General features: G+C 38.3%; 2 protein-coding genes across 2 annotated transcripts; both read left to right on the forward strand.

Moving 5' to 3' along the window:
• The first annotated feature begins 4,219 nt into the window (after nt 1-4,219).
• On the forward strand, nt 4,220-11,021 carry LOC137745524 (uncharacterized). The gene is made up of 19 exons (XM_068485486.2): nt 4,220-4,557; nt 4,661-5,586; nt 5,687-5,755; nt 5,839-6,037; nt 6,718-6,802; nt 6,975-7,043; nt 7,163-7,244; nt 7,342-7,401; nt 7,508-7,560; nt 7,641-7,819; nt 8,292-8,475; nt 8,769-8,826; nt 8,929-8,985; nt 9,065-9,310; nt 9,707-9,768; nt 9,917-9,973; nt 10,066-10,159; nt 10,271-10,411; nt 10,595-11,021. Exons 2-19 carry the CDS (start codon nt 4,831-4,833, stop codon nt 10,676-10,678), a joined length of 2,535 nt encoding a protein of 844 aa, XP_068341587.2. The 5' UTR covers nt 4,220-4,557; nt 4,661-4,830; the 3' UTR covers nt 10,679-11,021.
• A 1,142-nt stretch (nt 11,022-12,163) lies between these two features.
• Nucleotides 12,164-13,606, forward strand: LOC137745526 (organelle RRM domain-containing protein 2, mitochondrial). Its single transcript, XM_068485487.2, has 3 exons — nt 12,164-12,398; nt 13,046-13,114; nt 13,214-13,606. The coding sequence occupies exons 1-3, from the start codon at nt 12,281-12,283 to the stop codon at nt 13,453-13,455; spliced, it is 429 nt and encodes a 142-aa protein (XP_068341588.1). The 5' UTR covers nt 12,164-12,280; the 3' UTR covers nt 13,456-13,606.
• Nucleotides 13,607-17,797: the final 4,191 nt, after the last annotated feature.

Below are 17,797 nucleotides of genomic sequence, written 5' to 3' on the forward strand. Positions count from 1 at the left end.
TTACAATCCTTATAGAAAACAACTTATGTTTTCCAATCCATATCAGTTTAAATGTTATAACAGAATCCATCACAAACAAGGATTTGTACACAGCTTCTCATAAGGCTTTCCTATTCCAATTGGACTTAACCATTCACTGTCAAAACATCCAATCTCATGTTCATATTCTTACATATATAACCATTGGGCTTGTTTGTTATCAAAAGTCCTCGATGTAATTAGTAGTATAACATTATAGTACAAGTTGTATTTTAATTCGGTTTGTCCCTAACTTGGTATGCGTAAATTATTCAACTAAAAGCTCATTCACACACTGCATGTGTTTTGCCCCAACTTGGAAGGAGGAGAAAAAGAAAAAGATAATAAAGGATAGGGGTGCTTTTTGGACGGATCGTATTGGAAATAACGTTTTCAATTCTCGTTTTAAAATTTTGGAATCAAATTGGATTGGATCACAGTTTTTCAAATTCACAATTTTTGAATCAGCGTAATCTTGGAAGTTTCATAACATGGGAAATTCATATGATTTATGTGTTTTTAAATATTCACCAACTTTTTTGTACATGGAGCTTATTGTTCTTTCTCAATATGTGGCAAATGCTTATGTATAAATTCAATTATTTTTTTGTTATACTAATATTCTTTGACCTGAAGTTCAAGCATTGTTATGACATATTCTAGTCAACCAGTTGAAGTGCACCTATAAGGTGTTGTTTTTTTTGGTACACCCATCACCATCCATACGCTAGGTGCAAATGAGACCCTTGATGAGGTTTTGGAATATGAAGTTCCATATCTAGGTTCAACTTACGCTTTATCAAACTTAGCTCGTTGCATTAGGCAGAACATCTCCTTTGTAGTTGATATGTTGGTAAGATACAGCTCCGCACCTACATGCTACCACTAAATTGGCACTAATTAAATAAGTTTTCCACTACTCTCGAAGTACTAGGGATGTAGACTTATCCCTTTGCATCCCCAATGGATCTACCCTTGATCTTCAGAATGATGTTTGCCTTGTTTGTTATGTTGATGCTAATTCCTTATCAACTTGCACAAGGCACATTCCAAGATGGTTATGTCATTACTATTAAAGAATACCACAATATCTTGGAAGTTCCCACAATAGACCTTAGTTGTAACATCTTTGAACCATGGCCAGTTCGTTTTCTTACATGACGATGTACATGAGAATCATTCGAAGCACTATCCTGCATGCATTCATCCATCATTAAGTTTCAATAATGATCTATGAAGACTACACCATTTATATCGACCAGACTATCCAAGAAGTCAATGTCAAGCATATTGCGTGCGCCAAAGTTTTTCTTCCCTCATCAACAAAGCATTAGAAGATTGAAGTCAAGCATGTTTGATTTACATCGTCAATCTCTTCACAAAGTTGCTACCGATGTCTACCTGCCAGAAGCTTACCAAGGATTAGATTGCGTGTCCTATCTCATTTTCAATGCTTGTAGTTCTCAAGGAGATTTTTGTCAAACTCAATGAAAGTATCATGAAGTATACTCACTTGACCTTAACGTACTATTTTCCTTTAGATCATGAGTATTTTTTTCATTGGGTTTTTGCTAACCTGACGAGGTTTTACAAGGCACCTATGTCGGGTTGGTCATACCTTTGTGTGCGTTTTCTGCTAGTTGAGGTATCTTAAAGATGTCACGTATCAACATTGCATTAACTCAATTTTCTCCTTAGCTAACGGGTTTGCCCCACTAGATTTACCATGACTAGGTTTTGGTGAGATTATCTCCTTATATGCACCTTTACTTTGACACTTGTGTATGCATTGCATGTGCCGAACGAGAACTTATGACAACAATTGTCATCTCCTGATCATGAAGACTTGATGCGACTACTTCTTAAGTTGTACACACTTTAGGGGGAATGTTGTGAATACTATTTTATAACTAGTATGACAGTGTAAACTAGAAGTACGAATCTTATAAAATTTGGAAGATTTTTTCCTTGTATTACTTATAGGGCAAGTAAAGCCCACCATGATAGTATAAATAAACAGACTAAACATGAAGAATTACACATAGAACTCCTCAATCCCTTATCCTTTTTCTCTCTTCTCGTTCTGGTCGTATCTATATTCTCTTTCAGCAATTAGTTTCACAACATGCATATGATATGCAAGTGCTTTTTTTTTTTTATTTTTTTATTTTTTTATTTTTTATTTTTTTTTGCAACAAAGCAAGAAGAAACTATGCAGGCATTGAGTGGTGACCACTAAAAAATGCATGCAATTCGCAACAAGGTCCATCTCCGAAATTCCTTCATCTCTGAATTTCAATTATTGCTTGTATAAAAAAGGCCCCACTAGTTGCAACAAACATATTTTGACATTTATTAAAGAAATGAACAATGTTTAATGTTTATTATGTTGTCATTATATCATCGTTGTCTTGTCATCATGTTATTGTTGTATCATCAATATATGATCAATATGTCCCAAAGTGTGAAATATTGAAAAAGAAAACTAGAGAAGAAAAGAATTGGCTTTTTTATTTTTTCTGTTTTTTTGTAAAACGATAGATTTTGTTAGATTATAAGTTAGATTAGTTACTGACGGAATTCGAACCCATACCGTTATGTACATGTAAGGACTCAACACCTTTCCATTACTGTGATAAATGTCCACTTGCAATTAGGAAGTTTTCTAGAAGCGGAAAAAGAACAAAAGAATTCCTTCAAAAATCAACATGATCCTCAGCCAAGCCATCTTAAAAGGAAAGAGGCCCACTTAGGTATCATGCATCGGTCTAGTTTCCAGAGCCCACTTAACTAAGGTATTATGCACCTGGCCCACTCTATTTTCTTCATCTTTATCTTCCTTTTAAGAAAAGAAAAAAAGAATCCATCATTGGGGACAATTATGTGTTTCTCTTTTTTTATGACAATTAGATGCAAGCCTGGAAAATTTTCTCGACAATTCCAAACCAAATAAAAAAAATCTTGATCTCATATCGAAAAATTTCTAAACTGATAACACTGAAACTTTCAAGACTCTATATTGAACAAATCCCGAACCTTTCGGTCCGAGAATCGGAAATACATATTCAATGGTTCAGGAATCCAAACTATATATATATATATATATATATTTTTTTTTTTTTTTTTGGTTGCATGCATGTTAAATGTTGAATTTAAGTAGTTTGATAGTAAACTATATTAGAAATAGAAATATGAAATTAAGCAGTTTGAAACTTTGGAACGTCAATTTGACTTGGTATGAATGAATTGGTAATTGAATTAATATGAATTTTCAAGTTGGTATAAGGTAAAAAAAACCTAAATTTCAATTGATATGAAATTGGGTAACAAAATTTCAGGCCAAAAGCCTAAATTTTAGCCCACAACCCAAAAATTTCGGTTCAAGATTGATCTTCAAATTCCCGTCTCGAAAATTTTTAGTTTAGGATTCGGGATCCATTTTCGGTTTAGGATGCCATACCGAACCACCCTATTTTTTTTTAAACAAACAATATTATTAACACTAAGTGAGAGGGAGTTGGGCTTAGCCTTAGCCTCATAATGAGTAGCAATAATGTAGTTCAAGTTTCCGTTTAACGAGAATCGAAACCCCTCACTTACAAGTGAAGAGGAATACCATAAATTGTAGTTAAGTGTTTCGACCCCTCAAAAACTTTTTACGCTCCTTCAGATGCCTCCACCTAGACCATCCCACGACTCAAATTCAATCAAACGCCGCACTCATGGTTGCTTCCGCGCACCACCAAGAGGATTCTCTTTATAAGGATCTTGGGGATCTTCAAATCGTTTGTTCATCGTATATCGTACAGTCAGTTTTCGTCAGTACTATTTATATTTAATTTAAAATAATTTATAACTACATAATATACGATAAATTGACATAATTTAAAGATTCCTAATATCTCACAAAGAGGATCGGAGTGGATCCTCATTCCGCGCACCAAACTCTTAAAATTACAAAATTCCCGAAAAAATTGAAAAGGCGCGGGACTCGCGGTTCCAAATCGCATCACACGTGTCATCGACGGGACACTTCACAATGTTTCTATGGGTCCCGATGGTTGTACGCCACGCGGCGCCATCCGGTTCGTCCAAAAGGTGGGCCCGTATGCTTTATCCACCTGCCTTCTCGATAATTCCAAAGAAACTCATTCGTCACCATTTTTTAATTTATTTCTATTTTATTTTATTTAAAGAAAAAGAGAAATAATAATATTTGTCTCTTGTGGACTATATCCGATTATCTGTCCCTCAAAAGTTGAATCTGGGGCGCGAGACAAGCTTTTCATTTCGCTATTTTTGCCGCTCTGCATGTTTTCACACTTCTCTTAAAACCCTTTTCGCATCCCGCGCTATTTCCTCTCAGATATCTCACTCCACACAAACAACCCAGACTTTTTTTTTTTTTTTTTTTGAATTTCAGATCCGCATCTTTCCGAATTCGATTCGAAAACGCTTTGGATCTCCAAGCTCCTCTTTCTTCTATCGGATTTCCAAGTCCTGTTGGATTCGAATTTTTCAGATTTGGAGTACCACAAGGTATTAAATTTAACTATTTTCGAATCTTTTCCTAAATTGATGGTTCCAATGTTTTTGTTTTCATTTTTTGTGGTTTGGTTTTGATTCGATTACTTGTTTTTAGGATAAAAACTATTTTCAAATTCTGAGCGAAAAGCTGTGATTTGTGATTCGAGCTCGGCGAATTACGATTCGTTTTTGAAATTGGGTTTCTGATTGAATGCTGTCTCAGTCTCTAAGTGTTGGTTTTTGGGGATTTGTCGAATTTGGATTTTGGAGTGGAGTTGTAGTTGGATGGGAGAAGAGGCAATTTGTGTGGGGAAATTGAGAGATGGGGAAGTGGAAACAGAAAACTTCCCGAGAACTGAACTGAAGCGAGAGCACGAGTGTCTCGAAGATGATAGCGGGGCAGACGGGTTTCCAAACAAGAAGCAAGTGAAGGAGCATTCCAATGAGGATATAAGATCGGAAGTATCAAACCCCGTTGTATCTCCGAAAGAGAATGGCTCCATTTTTCAGGACATTACTAGCCAACCTGCGGAATTGGCAAATAGTAACGGAACGGAGTGTGGTGAAGTTGAGTCCTCATGTTCGGAGAATTTGGGTGCAGAGAACTTGAGCAATGGACAGTGTACCGAGAATGATAATTGTCAAATTGAGAACGAGACGAATGGTGATGTATTGACCTCTCGTGTTGTGGTAGAAATTCCTAAGCTTGCCAGTTCATCTGGGATTCGCAAGATTACGTTCAAGTTCAGTAAGAAAAAGGAGAATCAGACTGCGAGTAATCAAGACTTTTCACATGGAGGTTCTCACGAGGAGCCCGGAATGGACTTTCAAGCGATGCCTAGTACAAGTAGGGAGTTTCCAGATAGTTCATATTGGAGGCAATGCGCTGAAACTGGCAACTTTCATCCTTGTGCGCTTAACTCAAAGGTGGAAAGTTCTAACTATGTAGTTCCGAGCAGCTATCCTTCAAATGTTAAGAAGCTATTGTCTACTGGTATTCTTGATGGAGCTCGAGTGAAGTATGTTTCCTCCCCGCCAAAGGTATTTTATCAAACATATATATTCTTCTCGGTTGGATATAATATGTGCTTGCAGTATGAATATCTATTTTCCATGGAGGTTCTAATATAAATTTTGGCAGATAGAGCTACATGGAATTGTAAGTGGCGGTGGTTATTTGTGCGGCTGCTCATCATGCAATTTCACCAGGGTAAGTATACTCACTGTTTACTTTGTTTTGGAGTTTAAGTGCAATATTGCTTATATAGCTGATTGATTCAATGCAATGAGCAGGTACTCAGTGCATATGAGTTTGAGCAGCATGCTGGTGTCAAGACTCGGCATCCTAATAATCACATATACATGGAGAATGGGAGGGCAGTTTATAGCATCATACAAGAACTGAAGACTGCTCCGCTAAGCAGTCTGGATGAAGTGATAAAGGATATTGCTGGTTCTGCTCTCAATGAAGAGTCCTTCCGGGTTTGGAAAGGTAATAGCAACAAGTTTCTTAGGGTTTTTTTTTTGCCCTTTCTGAAATTGTTCTTTTCTCAATAAGCCTTTTAAAAAAGCCCTTCCCTTAATAATCGAGCCAATACTTGACTCTAACACACATAGGATTATGGACGTGCGGTAGCCCAAATAACATCAGACGATATCCAGACCCACTTAGGTAGGATCCCAAGTAGGCCCAACAAGATGATGATTATGATGTGTATATTTGTTTTGGATGGGAACTATTTTATGGAATTGAAGGGGGATGGGAAGGAAAGTGAACGAGGAAGGAAGGGGAGGGCTTGTCAGAAGAAAACTTCGTTGCTTGGTTTGAGCTTGATTCCAATTCATGTTTAATTTCACCATCATTTTTCTTAACTTCCTAGGACAAATACCATATATCTCAGATCTAGAAAATCTGCCATCCATGAAGCTCATTTGTCATGTGCTTGTTGAGATTTTGAGGGTAGTGTAATCTAGTCAGATGAAAGTTGGCCAAAGATATTGCAATTTGATAAATTTTGCGTTTTAAAATGCTTATGTTGGAAGGCCGAAAATGCTATAAGGGAAAAGTGATCGAGGAAAGGAAACAAAATTGTGTCCAGCTGATATATAAATTACGTTAATGTATTATTAAGACCCCAATGTTCCTTTTTCGATATATAAAACATTCTGCAGAAACTCTTAATCGAAGCGATGGAATGGCTGAAGTGGAGAAAAGACATCGTGTGAAGCTTCCTAAATTGCGTCACCCAATTCCCAGGTAATAAACATAACACATGGTAATTTTGTTTTCTATACACTGAATATATGTCCATCATTAAATTTGTTAGATTAATTTAACGGTGATTTAACTTCATTTATTTACTGGCTAATGGAAAACTGAAACATGCAGTCTTTTGCATGAGAAAACTGAAACTGTATCTGCTGTGCAGACCAAGCTTCCACAATCCGTATGCAGCTATGTACCAGAAGAAAACTGCTGAAGGTGGCAATAGGAAAAGGTTTGCATCATCCCTTCCCCTCCTTTTCCTATTGTGATTCTCTGTGAGGAGTTTTTTATAAGATGCTGCGCAATAATGGGTGAGTTTTGTTTGATTGGGAAATTATTCCTGGTTGACAGGGATAATGATCTCCACCGGTTATTATTTATGCCAAATGGACTTCCAGATGGAGCTAAATTGGCATACTATGTCAAAGGGCAGGTAATTTATGGATATAATTATCATGTTAATGCTGTTTTCACGTGTGGATGCCTGTAACTTCTGATCTTTACATGATTTGATGTTGTGCTATTCCCAGAGATTACTTAGCGGCTATAAGCAGGGAAATGGGATAGTCTGTAATTGCTGTGACAAAGAGGTAAATACTGAGCTGCACAGACCACATCAAATTTGAGTCCTGTATGTTGGTCTAGCCCCTCCTTCCCTTTTTTTCTCATGTCAATTTACTCTTTATGTGAAAACAGATAAGCCCTTCACAGTTTGAAGCTCATGCTGGAATGGCTGCAAGGCGTCAACCGTGAGTAGCTTTTAAAGAGCTCGGGCTGCTGTTCTAGTTGTTCAGTGTGTCATGTGTAGATAATTTATTTCATTTTGCAGCTACCGTCACATCTATATTTCCAATGGACTGACGCTTCACGATATAGCCATGTCATTGGCCAACGGCCAAAACCTGACAATTGGTGGCAGTGATGGCAATGATGATATGTGTGCTGTATGTGGACATGATACAGGGGATATGATTTTCTGTGATGGATGCCCTCGTGCTTATCATTCAGGTTGATATTGTTTCTAATTTTTGGTACTTGATTTTAGTTTGTGGATGTATACATTTGCTTTATGTTCTTAAGGCTTGCTCATCAACTTTTAAGATCACATTTGATACATTCCGTTTTGTTCTTTCCCCAGTTTAACTGAATATTTAAGTGATTTGATGAATGATTTTTGTTCCTCATCACTCCTCATGCTTTTGTAGTGCTATTGAATTGAAATTACTGAACAATTTAATGGTTTGATGATTTTTTTTTTTTTGTTCCACATCACTGTCTTCTCAATCGAATAATTGGATGTATTCTCCGCACAGCTAATATTACTAAAAAAACCTGATATTTCAATTCTTTTGTTGGGAAACAAAGTCATCTTATATATTGATCAGGTTGTTAAGAATTTAAATATCCCTATGAGTCAATCAAGTTAGTAGTTGTTAGGTGTTTCATTTTATTTTGGGTCTAACCTTTGTTTATATTGCAGCTTGTTTGGATTTACCACGGGTTCCTCAAGGTGATTGGCATTGTCCAGATTGTAGAGATAAGTTTGAACCTGGTAAAAAAGCTGCTGCTGGGGAATCTTCAAATTTTGGAAGACCTATTGTGATACGGTTGACACGGGTATTCAATGCACCTGAGTATGAAATTGGTGGCTGCGTCGTTTGCAGGTTGGTTCCTTTTGTGTATTAATTCCATTAATTTCTTGTATGCATTTTAAGTAGCCTGAAGTGAATGAAGGTTTTAATTAAGTTGGTTAAATTTTTTGAGTCTCTCACATCATGGTCAACATTTATGGCGACAAACTGTTTTGTTGGAAATGTGGTACCCTGGTTTCTACACAATTTCTTTGCAATATTTTTATATAATTTCTCTTGAGGACCCTTGTGATATAATTTCTTCACTTGATCTTTGCCATTTGGTTATCACTCATAGGTGCTAACATATTATTTTGTATTTTTAGGAGCCATGATTTCAGTGTGGCTTTATTTGATGAACGAACTGTTATAATCTGTGATCAGGTATGACTTGCATTTTCATTCTTTTGATCACATACAACGAGAGTTGTCAAAATTCTCTCTTTAGTTATCATCGTTTTATTCTTACCCTTGATTCTTGTTCAGTGTGAGAAGGAGTTCCATGTTGGCTGCTTACGGAACAGTGGATTATGTGACTTAAAAGTATGTTCTGAACCTTGTGGTGGTTAAATTTTTTATATTTCTGGGATGCTAATTTATATTTTTTGCTGTCTTACTGCAGGCACTCCCCAAAGATAAATGGTTTTGTTGTGATGACTGTAACAGGATTCATGCAGCTTTACAGAATTTAGTACTCAGTGAAGCAGAGCGTGTTCCAGCTACATTATCAGATACAATAATCCGGAAGCATGCAGATAGAGGTATATTTATTGACGGAATGGCAGATGTTCAATGGCGAGTTTTCAGTGGAAAGAGGCGCTATCCGGAACACCTACCCTTCCTTTCAAGGGCTGCTGCTATTTTTCGAGTAAGTACATATATGTGCGTTGGAATTGTTACCCTTATTCTTTAATGCTCATTTGATGCCTTTCAACGTATGGCACTGAACTTGGACTTTGGTGTTTTATTCTGTCCCAATTGTATGTTTAAAATTCACAAAGAAATAGAATTTACTTTTAGAACTGGTAAGTTATGTTTCAGTCATCAAAAGCTTATACAGGACGAATATATTGAGGGAATGGCTTCTCTCGTATGTCACTTGGCGTTCTAGATTAGGCTTCCTATTTATGTATTTTTCGGTCACTTCTTAGTTGTCAATTGTGTATCTTTCATACGTTGTCACTTCAAATTGGTTGTGCGGACAAATTTATATGGAATAGTTATCGATGTTGTCACCTTCAAATTGATTGTGCTAAATTGGCAGGAGTGCTTTGACCCTATTGTTGCAGAGTCTGGTCGTGACTTGATCCCTGTTATGGTATATGGGTAAGTGGTGGTTTTTAATTTGTTCCACTGTTTTTTAGTTATTTGTTGCTTCTTGGAATTATGTATTTTTATGTAGCGTTTGTTCATCCAATATAATTTCTATGACAAAAATATTGTTGAATCAATTATTTTTTCCGGCATTTTTCAGGAGAAATATTTCAGGTCAAGAGTTTGGAGGCATGTACTGTGTAGTTTTAATAGTGGGGTACGTTGCTCCTCCTGTGTTAGCACGAATTATAATACTTGATGGTTTTGTCACACCATTTTACACTAGTAACAATTTTCGTTTATGTCCAGGTCTGTTGTTGTATCTGCTGGTCTCCTTAGGGTTTTTGGTCGGGAGGTTGCTGAGCTTCCTATTGTTGCTACTAGTAGGGAACATCAAGGAAAAGTAAGTTGGATTTGGAATCTGCTTTTATCTGATAATGCTTCAATGTTTTCCTTTTCTATTAAACTAACAGGTTTTTTGAAGTTTGACGTCATTGTTTATTGGTGTTTGTAGGGTTATTTCCAAGCATTATTTTCATGTATGGAGAGTTTACTTATTTCTCTGAAAGTGGAAAAACTGGTTCTCCCCGCGGCTGAGGAAGCTGAGTCAATCTGGACGAGGAAATTAGGATTTAGAAAGATGAGAGACGAGCAAGTAAGTGAATACAGTTACTTGAATTGCATATATTATTATCTGCAGATGGTACGCAGTTACAGAGAATTTGATTTTTCTAACTTGGTATTATAAGGCGGGCTGTTCTTGTTTTCAATCTTCTTGATGTTAGCAGCTAGTGAATGTTAACAATCCCTAACCGCTTGAACTTCTCTTATTTGCCAGTTATCGAAATACATGAGGGAAGTGCAGTTGACAATTTTCAGGGGGACGTCAATGCTAGAAAAGGTGGTGAAGTTGACGGATTGACAACTTGTCAATTTTCCGTGATGTTCGAAGTTAGATTTAGTTTTTCTTTTACATGTTAGTTTTTTTTCTTTTTCGCGCTTCACTTCCCGTGTAATATCGCTGCTATTTTTAGTCCCGTTAGTGATTCACCTCTCCAATAAGCAGCAGTTTGAGGATTTTTTTTAAAGAAAAATATTATTGAAGAAACTGGAATTCGAGAGTAAAAGGAGGAAGATGAGCAAGAAGAATGTATGTAAAAAGAGAAGAAAAAGAAGTGCATGCTGTCCTTTTAACCTGCATGCATCCCACATTTTTATTTGGTTACCGTATGACGATAATGTTTCACATTTTTCATTTCGGTTCACTTTGAATTGTCACTTTGCTTCTACCACTTGGATTTAGTACCATGGACGGTAACTCATGTAACATAAAATATGAATATGTGAAATGTTCTCGAATAAAACTGGTCGCAAAGCTGGTAGTTATGCTGGAGGTTTTGTCTGAATATCCCACCTGTAACAGTGCTCGATGTGGTGGAGTTCCATGCTGCTAGAAAATGTGCAGCTGGCTTTCGAGAAGGGATGGTCGAATATTGTACTTGAAAGTTATTCTCCGGATCTATTTTGTAGGGATTCTAGGGATCTTCACATTTTAACCGTTCATCGTTCATTGTATATCTTGCGGTCGATTTTCGTCAGATAATATTTGTATTTAATTTTAAATAAAAGAAGTCAAATGTTTTATGATCATACGATACACGATGAATGGCTAAGATGTGAGAATCTTGAAGGCTCTTGGCTGGGTTTAGAGGCAAGTGACATTCAGGCTTGCTTGCAAAATTTGGATAAATCGTGAGTTTGTCATGTTCATAGAACCACTAATTTTGTGGTGCATAAAATGGCTAAATTGACTCTTGTTTCAGATTTTGGTTCGTATTGATTTGAGGAGACTCGTGATATTATTTAGAACCATATTTTTCAAGACTATAATTGTTTATAATCCCATCAATAAAGTTATTATCATTTCGTCTCAAAAAATAGAAGGGGTCACAAACATATAATAAATAAATAATTCAAGGACATTAAACAGACAATTAAAGGGCAATAAAATCATGATTCATATAGAATTATTGTTTATTTAGTGTTTCCAATTATATTTTTATTAAAAACTAGTGATCGGTATTATTTGTGTATATTTTCTAAAATTATTTAAGATTTATTTGATGCTAGATTAGGCTTTATTCCAAAAAAACCATGAATCTAATTATAAATGTAATTGGCTACTCCAATATTAGACTCCCATAAACTTTTATGTCGAAAAATTCTAGAGTGCGGACGACCGAACCATGTGACCATCCGACCCTCTTAACTTCCACTATGTGTGATCGGGGACGTATTCGGAACTTTATTAAATTTGTGAGTCGTGACATTCACTTTTGTGGAAAAATCCCAATTGGGCCAAGCCCGGTCGGACCCATTGGTTTTGAACGAAGTGTAGAAGCTTCTGGAACTCTGCTCCCACCCGACCCGAACCTGATATTTCTCTCTGCTCATTAAACCCTAAACCCCCAAAATCCCCAGACTCTGTTGTCACACACTGTCCATTGAAGTCGGATCACCTCAAATGGCGTTCATCTCCACCTTCCGACGCGTCCTCGGCGGATCTTCGTCCGCTCTCCACTCCCAATTCGCCGTCATTCGTCACAATTCAACTCTCACATCCCCCAGGCTATTCATTAGCGGTACATGTCGATCTCACCCACTTCGTTATTTTCTTTCTGTTCTTCCCTTTTTGCGAAATTCAATCGAATCCTGCAGAAACCCATGTTTTGTTTTCATTTCTTTGCTTCGAAAATTCTTTCTTTTTCACTTATTTTGTCAAAGGTTGTATCTTTTTTGGAACTTGGCTAAATTGAGCAGATCCCACTTGCTGAAATTAAATATCGACGACATGTCGATGAAACATTGACACATTACGATCAGTGGTTGTGGTTTCTACCCAGATTATGCGAGTTTATATAATTTGGTGCTCCTTTAGAGTTTAGTGTATGTCTATGACCTATAAAGGATCAGGCCTCTTTTGTAAATTTGTAATTGCATATCCTTGTGCTTCAATCTGTGTTCATTTCTTTGTTATTTGATTCTTTTTTTTATATAAATTTAATAACAAAGCTTCAATCCAATACTTTCGAATATTTCGACTAATTTATCGAAAAGAAAACAGAACAAATATGGCTGCAAATGTGTTTAACTCTTGTAAATATGCCATCTGTTTACTGAAGAACTGTTGAGCTCCTGAGGAGACTACATTACCATTTGTAGAATCTTGAAGACACGAATATATTCAATCTTGAATCATTACTGTTGTTTCGTTATTTGCAATGAGCAGGTCTTTCGAGATTAACAACAGACGAAAAGCTTAGAGAGGCATTTTCCCCATTTGGGCAGATTGTAGATGGTAAAAGTCGATTCTAGCTTGTTCATTTGCTCTCCTAAGTCCTAACAACCTTTCTTACAATGCTTTAACCCGAACGCATTGCATTCGTTGGCCATGTAGCTAAGGTGGTCATGGATAGGGTGTCTCAAAGATCAAAGGGGTTCGGTTTCATCACATACGCATCAGTTGAAGAAGCTGAGAAAGCTAGAGAAGGAATGAATGCCAAGTTCTTGGATGGGTGGGTTATTTTCGTCGACCCTGCCAAGCCTAGGGAGCCTAGATATGCTCCTCCACCGCAAGCACAGCAAGACCCTTCGGAAACTGGCTTCAGATCAAACAAGACGATTGGGTGGTGTGGATGATGACTGCATGAGTTGCTTCGGTTTAATCTCATTGTGATGAAAAGGAGGGCAGTTTCAACACTAATCCCCCTCTGGTTATATGTATTGAGAAATATGAAACACTTGAATTATTTAAATATGGTTATCCATGCTTTAAATTTCCTTCTTTTAACCTTTCTGGCACATTTTACCTATGGAACTTACATCGAAACCACATCAAGTGGCTCAATGATAAGTTGGCAGGCTACGGCTCCCCAATAAACAAAAAAATGTGGGAGGTCCCGAATTCGATGCTCCGAGCTGGTAAGTCTGTTTGACTGTGGCCACGGGCAGGATGAAATTCTCCATAGCCCCTCCGGGCCAGGAATGAATGGATAACCGTGGCTTACCACTAGTTGTCTTCCTTTTGAAAAAGAAGAAAAAAAAACTTACACTGATTCTGTTAAGCCATGCACTTCGAAAATTTGATTTTTTTTCTTTCAGTTTTTAATCTTAGGGGTGATTGTTAGGATACTAAGTTGGGTTATCCAAATTAATGAGATATGTGTATGTTCTGTTAGGTAATGGAACCCTATTAGATGATTGACACTTGTCATGAGATGGGATGATTTAGTTAGTTGGGTGGTTACTGTCTAGAAACTTACCTTGCAAGTCTGAGATAGATATATAGCAGACTAATTGTGCAAAGGAGGTTATGATATGAAAAAGTATGTTGTGAACAGTTATATAGCAGGCTTATGTGTGTCATGCGTTGAGGTTAGAACAAGGTTCTTATTATTGGTATCAGCCAATTCTACGATCCCACGTTTCCCTTGCGTATGCTGAGGGCAACCACTCGAGCCACAAAGATGGATGCTCGCGTCACCGCCCTTGAAGCTTCGAACTCCAGAATCGAAGAATCGGTTCAGAATCTGACAGCCCAAATGACCAAATTCATGGCGTCGATCGATACTCGTCTCTCGTTGGTGGAATCTCGGTCGGTTTCCATGGAAAAGCAAGGCCGTGATCGTACCAATCGTGTGGGTCCGTCTGAATTGGGGGGAAATCCCATGGATTCGGAGGAAACCTTCAGCGATCAGAATCTTGATCCCAATCTGCAATTCCAGCGTCAACGTCAAGATACTAGATTCCGTCATCAAGATTATCAATTCCAGTTTCGCCAGCCACCAATCAAGCTCGATTTTCCAAGATTTGGTGAAGGTGATGATCCATTAGCTTAGGTGTATAAGGCGGAACATTTCTTCGAATATTTCTCGGTCGCCGACGATCGCAAGGTTCAATTGGCATCTTTTCATTTTGATCGAGAAGCCCTTCAGTGGTTTCAATGGCGGAATTGTATCAAGAACTTTCCTCGTTGGCCTGATTTTGTTAAGGTTTTCTGTCGTGAGTTCGGGCCATCGGAGTTTGAGGATTTTTCTGAAGCTTTGATTCAATTGCGACAGACGGGGTTAGTTCGAGATTACATTGCAGCGTTTAGGCGTTTGGCAAATCGAACCCATGAGATTGCTCCGTCGATGCTTAAAAGCTGTTTCATTGGGGGATTGAGATCGGAGCTCCGTCACGATGTCAAGCTTCTGCGACCATCGGACGTTTATGAGGCGCAGGCTATTGCCTTACAACTCGATGCTAAGCTTGCTGATTCTAAGATCCGATCTTTTTCGAAGACTCCAAATTTCTCTTGGCATAATTCGGTGGGCAGTAAGGTTACTCCAGGTCTTACGGATCCAGGTAACCCCAATTCCTCTGTTACTTTTCCTAAACCAAACACTGTGAAGAAGATGACTTTTGAGGAAATTAGGGAACGACGGAAAAAGGGTCTTTGCGATTATTGTCCTGTCAAATGGTTTAGAGGGCATGTTTGCCAAAGTCAACAACTCTTACTACTTGATTTGTCTGATAGATCTGAGGAGGTTCTTGATGAGGATCCTGTGTTAGATAAGGGTGATGAGTTATCGAATGCTCGTATTACTGCATGTGCCGTGTATGGTGTCTCTGCTCCTGATAATATTCAAACTATGAAGGTCCTAGGGTCTATTAAACATTGCCCTGCAATGATTCTTTTCGATTCGGGAAGTTCTCATAATTTCATCAACTCTGCCCTCGCCAAGAAGATGGGTTGGAGAGTCGACCCTCTTATGAAGTTTGATGTGATGATTGCCAATGGTGGTACAATTACCAGTATGGGGTGTTGTTCTCAGGTTAGAATTAGTATCCAAGACTACGAATATATCTCGGATTTGTATGTTTTGCAATTGGGTGGTTGTGATGTTGTCTTGGGTGCTCAATGGTTGCGAACCTTGGGACCCATTCTCTGGGATTTTGAGAAATTGAAGATGGAATTCACCTTAGGCCAACGATACTATTGTTTGTATAGCTCTCCTCCTCATGCGCCAAGTTCCGTATCAGTGTGTCAAATGGAACGATTGCTCAGTCAAGGGTCTTTTGGGGTTGTTTTATTCCTTCTTGATCCGAATACAACAGTAGTAGTGGTTGGAGATCTCTCGGATAGTCAACAAGCAGGGTTGCAGGAATTGCTTTCTCAGTTTGACTCTATCTTCCAGACACCTACTACTTTACCTCCTTCAAGATCCCATGACCATCACATTCCACTTTTGGAGGGCAGTAAACCACCTAGTGCAAGACCTTATCGTTACAGTCCTATACAAAAATCTGAAATTGAGAATTGTGTTCAAGAGCTATTGGATTCCGGGTTTATCCGTGCTAGTAACAGTCCATTTTCCTCTCCTGTTTTGTTGGTTCGGAAAAAAGACAGCAGTTGGAGGATGTGTATGGATTACCGGGCTTTGAATTTGTTGACGATCAAAGATAAGTATTCGATTCCTTTAATTGATGAATTGTTAGATGAACTCTTTGGGGCTCAATTTTTTTCTAAGCTCGATCTCAGAGCAGGATATCATCAAATCCGAGTTCATCCTGATGATATTGCCAAAACAGCCTTCCGTACTCACAGTGGCCACTATGAGTTCCTGGTAATGCCATTCGGCCTCACTAACGCTCCAGCAACTTTTCAAAGTCTCATGAATGAGATTTTCCGGCCCTTTTTACGTCACTTTGTTCTGGTCTTTTTTGACGATATCTTAGTTTACAGTTCTACTTGGGAGGAACACTTGCGACATCTCAGTACAGTTTTTCACGTGCTACAGCAGCATAAATTGTTTGTAAAGAAATCAAAATGTGATTTTGGTAAAACACAGATTGAGTATTTGGGTCATGTGGTATCACGGGATGGCGTTGCAGCGGATCATTCCAAGCTCCGGGTCATTCAAGATTGGCCTTGACCTGGAACCATTAAAGCCTTGCGTGGATTTTTGGGTTTAACTGGGTATTACCGCAAGTTTATACCAGGTTATGGCAGAATTTGTGGCCCACTAACTGCCTTAACAAAGAAGGATGCCTTCCATTGGAATTCCGACGCTACGGTTGCTTTCAATCAGCTTAAAGATGTGATGTTATCTCCACAAGTTCTGGCTCTTCCAGATTTTTCGCAGCCATTTGTGATTGAAACAGATGCATCTAACACGGGCATTGGGGCTGTTCTACAACAAGAAGGCCGCCCTATAGCTTTTACAAGTAAAGCCCTTGGTCCTCGATCTCAAGCTATGTCGGCATATGAAAGGGAGATGCTTGCAATCGTCCATGCTATTAAGAAATGGCAAACTTATCTTCAAGGCAGCCACTTTGTTATCCGCACAGACCATCATAGTTTGAAATTCTTTCTGCAAAATCGGGCTCATACTCCATTCCAACAAAAATGGATTTCTAAACTCTTGGGCTTTGATTATGAAATCCAGTACAAACAAGGCACTGAAAATCAAGTTGCGGATGCTTTGTCTCGACTACATTCGGAGGCTCAGTTATGTGCTATTTCCTATCCCTATATGGGTTGGTTAGACGACTTGAGGCGCCATTTGGAACAAGAGCCTTGGATTATTTCAAAACTCAAGGACCCCTCGGTGTTGACTAGTGTTGCGGCTACATCTTCCTCTTCCTTCCATTTTGATAATGGGTTCCTTAAGCATAAGGGCAGAATTGTGTTGAGTCCGACGACCAATTGGAGGGATAAGGTGTTTCATGAACATCACAGTACCTTGATGGCGGGACATTCCGGGTTTCTTAAGACTTACAAGCGACTCTCTCGCTCTTTCTATTGGCATGGCATGAAGACTGACATTCGACGGATGGTTGCTGACTGTCAGGTGTGTCAACAAAACAAATACGAAACCTTGGCTTCACCAGGCCTCTTGAATCCCCTGCCAATTCCTCAAACTGTGTGGACTGATATTTCCATGGATTTTATTGTTGGGTTGCCGCCTTACAAAGGGAAGACGGTTATTTTTGTAGT

Source organism: Pyrus communis, chromosome 12 (genome assembly GCF_041283825.1).
Source record: "Pyrus communis isolate YQ-2024b chromosome 12, ASM4128382v1, whole genome shotgun sequence".
Lineage (NCBI taxonomy): Eukaryota > Viridiplantae > Streptophyta > Magnoliopsida > Rosales > Rosaceae > Pyrus > Pyrus communis.

What these genes read in the sequence shown, in the direction of transcription:
- LOC137745524 (XM_068485486.2), top strand. Translation starts at nt 4,831, where the DNA reads ATGGGAGAAGAGGCAATTTGTGTGGGGAAATTGAGAGATGGGGAAGTG. An exon ending in CATACTATGTCAAAGGGCAG is followed by an intron (nt 7,245 to 7,341) that starts GTAATTTATGGA and finishes TGCTATTCCCAG; the next exon opens with AGATTACTTAGCGGCTATAA. An exon ending in CCCTCGTGCTTATCATTCAG is followed by an intron (nt 7,820 to 8,291) that starts GTTGATATTGTT and finishes TTTATATTGCAG; the next exon opens with CTTGTTTGGATTTACCACGG.
- LOC137745526 (XM_068485487.2), top strand. Translation starts at nt 12,281, where the DNA reads ATGGCGTTCATCTCCACCTTCCGACGCGTCCTCGGCGGATCTTCGTCC. An exon ending in CCCCAGGCTATTCATTAGCG is followed by an intron (nt 12,399 to 13,045) that starts GTACATGTCGAT and finishes TGCAATGAGCAG; the next exon opens with GTCTTTCGAGATTAACAACA. An exon ending in ATTTGGGCAGATTGTAGATG is followed by an intron (nt 13,115 to 13,213) that starts GTAAAAGTCGAT and finishes TTGGCCATGTAG; the next exon opens with CTAAGGTGGTCATGGATAGG.